The sequence below is a fragment of the Salvelinus sp. IW2-2015 genome, linkage group LG32, assembly GCF_002910315.2.
Source record: "Salvelinus sp. IW2-2015 linkage group LG32, ASM291031v2, whole genome shotgun sequence".
NCBI lineage: Eukaryota > Metazoa > Chordata > Actinopteri > Salmoniformes > Salmonidae > Salvelinus > Salvelinus sp. IW2-2015.
Window position 1 is genome coordinate 16,081,242 of NC_036871.1, and position 8,961 is coordinate 16,090,202.

At 47.9% G+C, this 8,961-nt stretch overlaps 1 protein-coding gene across 1 annotated transcript in view; it reads right to left on the minus strand.

Moving 5' to 3' along the window:
• Positions 1 to 8,961, minus strand: part of LOC111956848 (neuropilin-1a) — an 85,122-nt gene that overhangs the window by 47,054 nt on the left and 29,107 nt on the right. Inside the window, 1 exon segment of the mRNA XM_070436522.1 lies at positions 6,958 to 7,139. Coding sequence (XP_070292623.1) covers positions 6,958 to 7,139 — 182 coding nt within the window.

The following is an 8,961-nucleotide window of genomic DNA, read 5'->3' on the forward strand; positions in this document are numbered from 1 at the left end:
TTTCATTGCTCTTCTCTAAGCAATCCTCCCTCACCTCCTCACCTGTCATTCCCTTTTTCAAACTACGAAGCCCTCAGCATATTCCACCTATATCCAAAATCCCCCTCACCCCCCAACGGGCACCCCACCCCAAAACCCCTCACCCCCACTGCAAACCACCCAACAATCCCCTATCCACTGCAACCCACCTCCTTTCTCACCTGCAGGAACCCGTTCCAGATCTCCAGACCAGTCGTCAAGCGGAGACACAGTGCCCTGCGCGACGCTGGACGCGGTGGTGTCAAACGCTCGCAACACTCGCTCATCCCGCAACCGCGCAAAGTAGAAATCCACCAGTCACCTTCACACGATCCCTCTGCACCCCCTCGGACATCCCAAATAGGGCTGGGCGATTGATCATGAGGAAATCTGCCACGTCTAACCCAGGCTTGTCCCTGGGAACTTCGATACCTTCCGCCAATACAAGCGCGCAATGCAACCCACTGGCGACCCATCCTCTTTACTTATTACAACTGTCTCTATTCTTTGGACCCAGTGAGAGGTGAAGTTTCTGGGAGCACTCAGCTGGCCTGCGCATAAGATGAGTAGAGGAAATTCCGTACCCTTCGCACCAACTGCTGTCCAAGCTCTATCCCGCAATTGCATGTCGAGTCTAATCCCCTCACTTTTTGCCACTTACACACTCCCTACACCTATACTTGCGTCACACCAGTGCATGACACGCGTTCCTTAGCTCTTTAAGCAACATTGACTACTTCCACATCGTATTTAAATTGCTGTTCTTCCAAACTGCTCAACATATACTAACTCATCTCACCCACTGACCTGATAACACCAACTCACATACATAGTTCGCACCAGTCACTGATCCTCGCCAAATACACATCACCACATCAAATGAGTTGTCAGTCAGGCGCAGAAGTACCACAACCTTAGAATGGCCACTTTGTAATGTTGATGAGGACTTAAATGTCAAGCTCTGACTGTTCGCCCAAACCGCCGTTTCAGCTTCTGGGTGTACTATGAAGTGGCCTGAAGGACCAACTTGAGATCTCCATTTGGCACTCCTCGTTCCATCTATTCGCATTATCAGTGCTTAGGTCTATCACATCAATATCGTGAGCAAACCTTTCGACACAACGGTTCGCCCTTAGATTACTCGTTTACTCTTGTGTGGAGGTACCACAATGATTCTCCTGTCTGTTGACTCTAATATCTAGTATGGCTATGTATGTGTCTATTGTTGACCTGAGAAAACGCCGGTCGTGCTCGAACCGAGGCTGTGGTACAAGTGTTACACTAGACTTGACAGTTGGCCAATCCAGACAGACGAGAACCACTACCAGTTACCCTCAGTCAAAACCGAGGGAGTCAGTCGACCTCTGGTTGTTCTCTTTTGGAGACCGCCTCGCCCTTATACAAGGGCAAACTACTGCTCGCTCAGTAACCCCCACTGGCACCCCACCACACAACAGGACCCCCTCAGGTCCTCACTACTGGGGGCACCTCGTACAATTGCACATACAGAGCCTCCCTTTCTCACCAGCTCGACCGTCACTCCTAGTCAACCCCACGCAGGCACACAACAACTGTCTTCATCTGAGCCGGTCAGCTCCACTGCACCCCACCAAACAAACCCCACTATCGGAACGAGCACTGCTGACCTCTCTCGCTAGCTTGCGACCCCAACACCTCCCGCGCAATACGTACGGACCCCTTAGCTCTTGCAAGTGAGCAGCCAACATGAGCAAAGTTGTGCCGCTCGCTAAACTTGCCAAACTTCTAACATCAACAATCAGATCTCACACCCCACTTAGGCACCCCTCACCCCCCTACGAAGGTCCTGCCATCACCAGCACGCTCCCAGCTCGTCGATACCTCACTACCATGGGTGGACATGATAAACTGGCATCGGAACACGGAACGAATATCTCGCGCTCGATCCCCATGCACCGCCTATCTTTCCCTCGAGACATATCCCTGGTCTCGGACTGGCTGCCTCGAAGAGAGCAAGTGTGGGTCGCTGTGAGAGCAACGAAGCCACGCATATGTGTCTTTCCCCTGCACCATTGCCATCAACCTAATCTCCTCCAAATCAACACATCCCCCACTTCTATCGGAACTGGCACGACCACTCGCTACCCTACTCCCACACAAGCCACACGTTTGAAGACATATGTTCTCGTCATAACACTTGACCGCTCCTACTTGCTCAACAAAACCAACCCAGCAGACAGTATTTATGAGGTTTCAGGCCTGCGCATACTACGAACCACGATGTCCACTGCACCCCACCGAGCCGGAGAAGAGCTAGACTCCCGATATATCAAACGCCCTTCTCAACGGTTCCCCACGTTGGAGGACCAGGTGTGTAATATATTACAAGAACAATTGGAGCACTCCACCCCAACAACCCCCTATCCCACTGCATCTCTAGCCTGGTCCATTGAAGAGGAAGAGCCTCATGGAATGGCCGGCAGATGATGCCGCCCAACGAACTCTCTGTTTGCTTCTGTAGCTGTCCCCAACTGCACAACCTCCTGCTATTCACCTATCATCCATATACAAACGTCGCACTCGGCATTGCTTTTTTGAGCACCCAACTAAAGGGCTCCTCCACTGGCTGACCAACTTCAAGTCGCCCCTACACCACTAATGTTACACCGCTCGACTGAACCTCACCAGGTCTCACGCGGCACCTCATTTTCTGGGAAAATGAGTCCTCAGTCAGGAAGAAGACAACTCCCGACTGTGTAAGACTAAAGAGACTCTTTCAGCAGGTTGCTCTGCTGGAAGAAGTGGCCCTGAAAGAAAACTGATCCGTGCGCCCTATATGTCTAGTTACCGCATACTACAGCTTCTACCCAACTAATTGTATGCCGCCAACTACTATATCCTACTTTATACATCCCGACCTGCTGAGCTCGATCAGTCCCCGATCAACGTTCCGATAAATGTTTACCCTACGAGTAAGGTCGTTTACTATCAGAACCTGTTTTATGTTGTATATTTCCACCTCAGGTTGCGTTTCTCTTTCATCTAACCTGAAATTACTGATCATTTCGTAGTACAAGAAGACGTCGGTGTGGTTTGTCACTCAAACGATAAACTTAATTCGTCAATAGTAATGGCGAAAAGCAGAAGCCGAGTAAGTAGGGAACTAACCCGCCGAGAAATAGCTTTTACGCGACAACTCGTACCATAAAATGGGATCCTGATGCTGTTTTATAGAATAGTGGAACCCAACAAAGAGGTTGCACGGACAAATTCCACAGGTTACTAAGCAGAGTACTGTAAGTGCGGACCGCCAAATATCTCCCCTCCTTGAAACCTCCCATCTTCAACAACACTAGTGGGGATCGTAGTCTCGCTGAAAATTGTACCCCAGCTCCGTTTGTATACCTATGTAGTTGGTTAACGACTCTTGACTGCTCTTTGTCAAGGAGACGAAAATGATCGAGGCACAGTGTTGATGAGGGTCACTGCAACCCACACGGTATCAGAGATGACTGCCCTCTTCACCCGTGTTTGAACTAACACACCTTTTGCAGACGGGAGTCCCGAAGTGGCATGTACATCAATAAGGATCACGGTGTACGCGGTTCACACTTTGACTGGCGCCCAGACCGTTGGGTTAAAAACACCAGGCAAACAACCAGCTCCGGCGTTTCGGCGAATGTGACTCCCAACCCGCAAATCTCCCGCCGCCCTTTAACCTCACCTCATTGGGCTGCTCAACTTTTTGTCTTCAACATGATTTCCAGAGTCCCTCGGCCTTACCTACCTCCTTGCAACAGCTTGCACTCCAATTCCTTAATTGTGTAGGAGTAACATCGTCTGTACAAATGAAACAAAGCCGCTGGTGTCACATTATATCTAAACTAAAGATGGAGCCTGGGGGACTCATCCTGCAACTCTGTCACTGATATAACATGGCATCAGAATGGGAGGCATAAAATCTGGGGCGGTCTGCTTTCTTGTATTCCCTTCGGCTCGCCGTCTCTTCGGTCTCTCTCTCGTAGAGAGAGTTGTGGGTGTGATGAGAAGAGACGATGCAGATATGTGGTCTTTTCCTGCACATACATCCCATCAGACTAAATCTCTTTCTGTCCAAACTCCACCCCACTTGATGGATGGAACTCCTTCCCTATCTATAACGCTCACTAGTTTTTTGATTGGGTTCCCTTTAAATAAAATGGCCGTCTTCATATCAAATCTCCCACTCGATACCCGTTTATTTTTCGGCTTCCTTTGTGCAGTTTATTCATCGGCAAAGCTCTGCAAACGATAGTCGGGAATGAAGGAGAGAGCTAGACAGATATTCATCCTCTCTCTGGCCTTATATCGTCGTGTTCTTGTGGAAGGATCCCGTTTCTTCGGCTGCTAACTCATTTCTTTCATACAACGACCATTGTGATGCATTATTAATTCTGTTGGTCAATGAGTAGAGGTGAGCTCTGGCAAATCATGGCGGGCTAGCTTATGTGCGCTCCGCTTTTGTGTTTGTTGTGTTTCCCTCTCTCTCTCTCTCTCATCTCCTCTCTAACATTCTCTCTGCATCAGACATCCTTCTCTTTCCATTCTCTTCTCTCTCTCCTCTTCCAATTCCCCTCTTAGCTCTATATCGTCATGTCGCTAAAACTTCGTCTCTCTTGCTTTTCTTGAACTCCAGGGCTTCTCTTCGGCCTGATCAATTACTATATCTCGTCTACTTATGTTACTTGTTCGCGAATACTAGTCGGCGGTCATTTCTCCTCCGGGTACATCCATCTCTCTCTCTTCCTCCTCTTCATCTCCTGGCCATATCTCATCTAGTCACTCCCTCCTCTCCTCTCTCGACTCGATTCATGCTATCTCTCTAACACAAACTGGTCCTTGTCTCGTCTCTACATCACCACGTATAGCCGTTCTCTTACTGATCCATGTCTCTAATTCCCCGTCTTCGTCTTTTGCCACGGTTCTTACTCTCTTCGCTAATGATTACCGACTCTGTAGCTCAGAGACCCGTAGCCCTCTCTCTCGGTCTTCGTCACAATCCTCTCACATCTCACATTGTAATTCATCCGGTGCACTGCATGCACGCCCATATGAGGGATCACCAAACCAGTCGCGAACTTATCGCTCTTTCTGCGCAATGCTACACCTCTCTCGTCATCCTATCTCTCGGATCTTTTCATAAATACTCCGTGCGATCAAGTCAGTCGGGATCATCCCAATCACTCTCATCGAGTACTACTGTACGGTCGGTTTCGCCTAACCATCTCCTCTTCCTCTCTTACACTCTCTCTCTCTCTCTCACACCTTGGTGTGGCTTCCCCAAATCTCACACCCCCTCCTTCTCTCTCTTTTCTGTTCTCTCTGAGGTGCAACGATCTTTGGAACCTGTAAACCCTGAAAACAGGAACTCCGCCTCTTAAGTTCAAATCTCTCCCACCATACTATAAGGTTGTCCACTATTATACTCCTCCTTTTCTGATCTACATACGTAATTGCTATCATTTTGAAGATACAGTGCAACTATATGGAACACACAGAACAGTCACAGCTAACAAAAGTGTAGATGCACTATGTGGCCCTTTGAGGGTGGAGCGCAAAGTAATCCGAGAAAACCTTAAATTTGCCCTAAAGGTTAAAAAACAGATATACGAATAGGTATTTGAACCACGAGGAACACGAAACCTAAGCTACACACATAACATAAGTTTTACGACATTAATGGACTTTGACACAAATGGTTCAACACCATATCAAGGGCTGCCTGTCTTGAAGACTCGTAACGTTACGGAGAATCCAGCCGCCGTGGGTTTCGTAGTGGACACAACTTATCCTTCGAAACCCACCCAACTCCCCCCCCGCCTCTACCCTCCCTCTGCTGTTCTAGATTCAGATTCAGGCGCCTAATCCTGCCAGAGCATCCATTTAATGTGTAGGTCACACCTGCTCGATCTCCAATGACAAACAGCCCATTAACTAAATGAGCCTGGGGTCTCCTGCACCTGTCTGGTACATCCGCCCTACTCTCTCTCTCTCTCTCTCTCTCTCTCTCTCCTCTCCTCTCTCTCTCTCTCTTCTCTCTCTTCTCTCTCTTCTCTCTCTTAAATCTCTCCTCTTCTTCTCTCTCTCTCTCTCTCTCTCTCTCTCTCTCTCTCATCTCTCTCTCTCTCGTCTCTCTCTCTCTCTCTCTCTCTCTCTCTCTCTTTCATTCTCTCTCTCTCTCCTCCTCCTCTCTATCTCTCTCTTTCATTCTCTCCTCTTCTCTTCTTTTCATTCTCTCCTCCTATCTCGTCTCTCTTCTTTCTCTTTATTCTCTCATCTCTCCTCTCTCTCATACTCCTCTCTCTCTTTTCATTCCTCTCTCTCTCTCTCCTCTCTCTCTCTGCTCTCTCTCTTCTCCCTCTCCCCTCCCTCCTCCTCTCTCTCTCTCTCTCCTCTCTCTCTCATCTCTCTCTCTCTCTCTCTCTCTCTCTTCTTCTCTCTCTATCTCTCTCCTGCTCTCTCTCTCTCTTCTCTCTCTCTCCTCTCTCTCTCTCTCCTCTCTCTCTCTCGTCTCTCTCACGCCTCTCTCTCTCTTCTCTCTCTCTCATTCTCTACTCTCTCTTCTCTTCATTCTCGTCTCCCCTCTCGTCTCCCTGCTTCTCTCGCCCTCTTCTCTCTCTATCATCGTCTTCTCTCCTCTCTCTCCTTCTCTCTCTCTCTCTCTGTGAGACTTGAGCCTGTAAAACCTTGAACAGAAGACTCAGCCTCTTAGTTCCAAATCCTTACTCCCACTTAAGTCTAATTTCCCCTTAGTCTCCCGTTGCTATCAATGAATCACTAAGTGTACATGTGACTTAAGTGGAAGTTAGAATTTGCCCCTAAGACGTTAAGTAGGTATTTGAACAGAGGGACACAAGTAATAACACATAATAGTTAGAAATACTTTACAAATGGTTCAACACCATATCCAAAGAGGCTGACCTGTCTTGAAGACCTCGTAACGTACGGAGAATCCAGCCCCGTGGGTTTCGTAGTCGGACACAAACTTGATGAGAAGCTGGCTGCCGCTTGAGATGATAGGCGAGGGGGCGATCTTCCCACAGAACTTCCCCAGGGTTGGAGCCTTCTCGTCCCCACCGTTAAACACCTCCACATAGTCATACCTGAGGAGAGGACATAGGAGAGGATCAGTGTAAGACTTACTGTACAAAACTGCTGCTGCTATAGCTAACAATAGTGTGGTAGTAGTAGTAGCAGTAGTAGTAGTAGTAGTAGTAGCTGTCTCTTATACACATCTAGATGTGTATAAGAGACAGCATATTATGTGGTCAATGAGAGGAGGAGCTCTGGCAATGGCGGGCAGATGTGCGCCGTTTGTTTGTTGTGTCCCAAATGACACCCTCTTCCCTATATAGTGAGTGCACTTCTTTTGTCCAGGGCTCTGGCTAAAATTAGTGCACTATGTAGGGAATAGGGCGGTATTTGGGCCATATTCATTAGTCACCCTGACGATATGCTATCTTTAACACAAATGGTGCTTGTCGTCATCACGAGAGCCGTTTATGACCATTTCCAGTGTTGCGTTTCTCTCTTCGTAATGATAGACTTGTAGTCAGAGCCGTAGCTTGGTTTGTCACAATACATTACATTCGTAAATGGGAGCAGAGCCATAGAGGGAACAACAGGGAAATATGCTTTTGCGAATGTAATGGATTTTTAAATGTGACAAGAGGGGAATCCAACATGTCATGAGATTATGTAGGCGGGCCAATTTCTAACTCATACACTTGGGTGTGTCCCAAATTATACCCTCTTGTACCCTATATAGTGCACTACTTTTGACTACAACTTTTTGAAGATACAGTGCACTATATAGGGAACAGGGTGCCATTTGGAGCGCACCCTTGGTTAAAACGAACCACATTTGGCGAACCCACCCAACTCCCCCCGCCTCTACCTCCCTCTGCTGTTCTAGATTCAGATTCAGCCTATCCTTGCCAGAGCATCCATTTAATGTGTAGGTCACCCTCAATCCTCCAATGACAAACAGCCCATTAACTAAATGAGCCTGGGGTCTCTGCACCTGTCTGGTAATCCGCCCTACTCTCTCTCTCTCTCTCTCTCTCTCTCTCTCTCTCTCTCTCTCTCTCTCTCTCTCTCTCTCTCTCTCTCTCTCTCTCTCTCTTCTCTACTCTCTTTTCATTTCTCTCTCTCTCTCTCTCTCTCTCTCCTCTCTCTCTCTCTCTCTCGTCTCTCTCCTCTCCCTCCTCTCTCTTCTCTCTCTCTTTTTCATTCTCTCCTCTCTCTCTCTATCTCTCTTTCATTCTCTCTCTCTCTCTCTTTCATTTCCCTCCTCTCTCTCTCTATCTTCTCTTTCATTCTCTCCTTCTCTCTCTATCTCCCTCTTTCATTCTCTCCTCTCTCTCTCTCTCTCTCTCCTCTCTCTCTCTCTCTCTCTCTCTCTCTCTCTTCTCTCTCTCTCTCTCTCTCTCTCTCCCTCTCTCTCTCTTCTCTCTCTCTCTATCTCTCTCTCTCTCTCTTCCTCTTCTCTCCTCTCTCTCTCTCTCTCATCTCTCCTCTCTCTCTCTCTCTCTCTCTCTAATCTCTCTCTTTCTCTCTCTCTCCTCTCTCTCTCTGCTCTCTCTCTCTCTCTCTCTCTCTCTCTTCTCTCTTTCTGTGAGACTTGAGCCTGTAAAACCTTGAACAGAAGACTCAGCCTCTTAGTTCCAAATCCTTACTCCCACTTAAGTCTAATTTCCCCTTAGTCTCCCGTTGCTATCAATGAATCACTAAGTGTACATGTGACTTAAGATGGAAGTTAGAATTTGCCCCTAAGACGTTAAGTAGGTATTGAGAACAGAGGGACACAAGTAATAAACATAATAGTTAGAAATACTTTACAAATGTTCAACACCATATCCAAAGAGGCTGACCTGTCTTGAAGACTCGTAACGTACGGAGAATCCAGCCCCGTGGGTTTTCGGG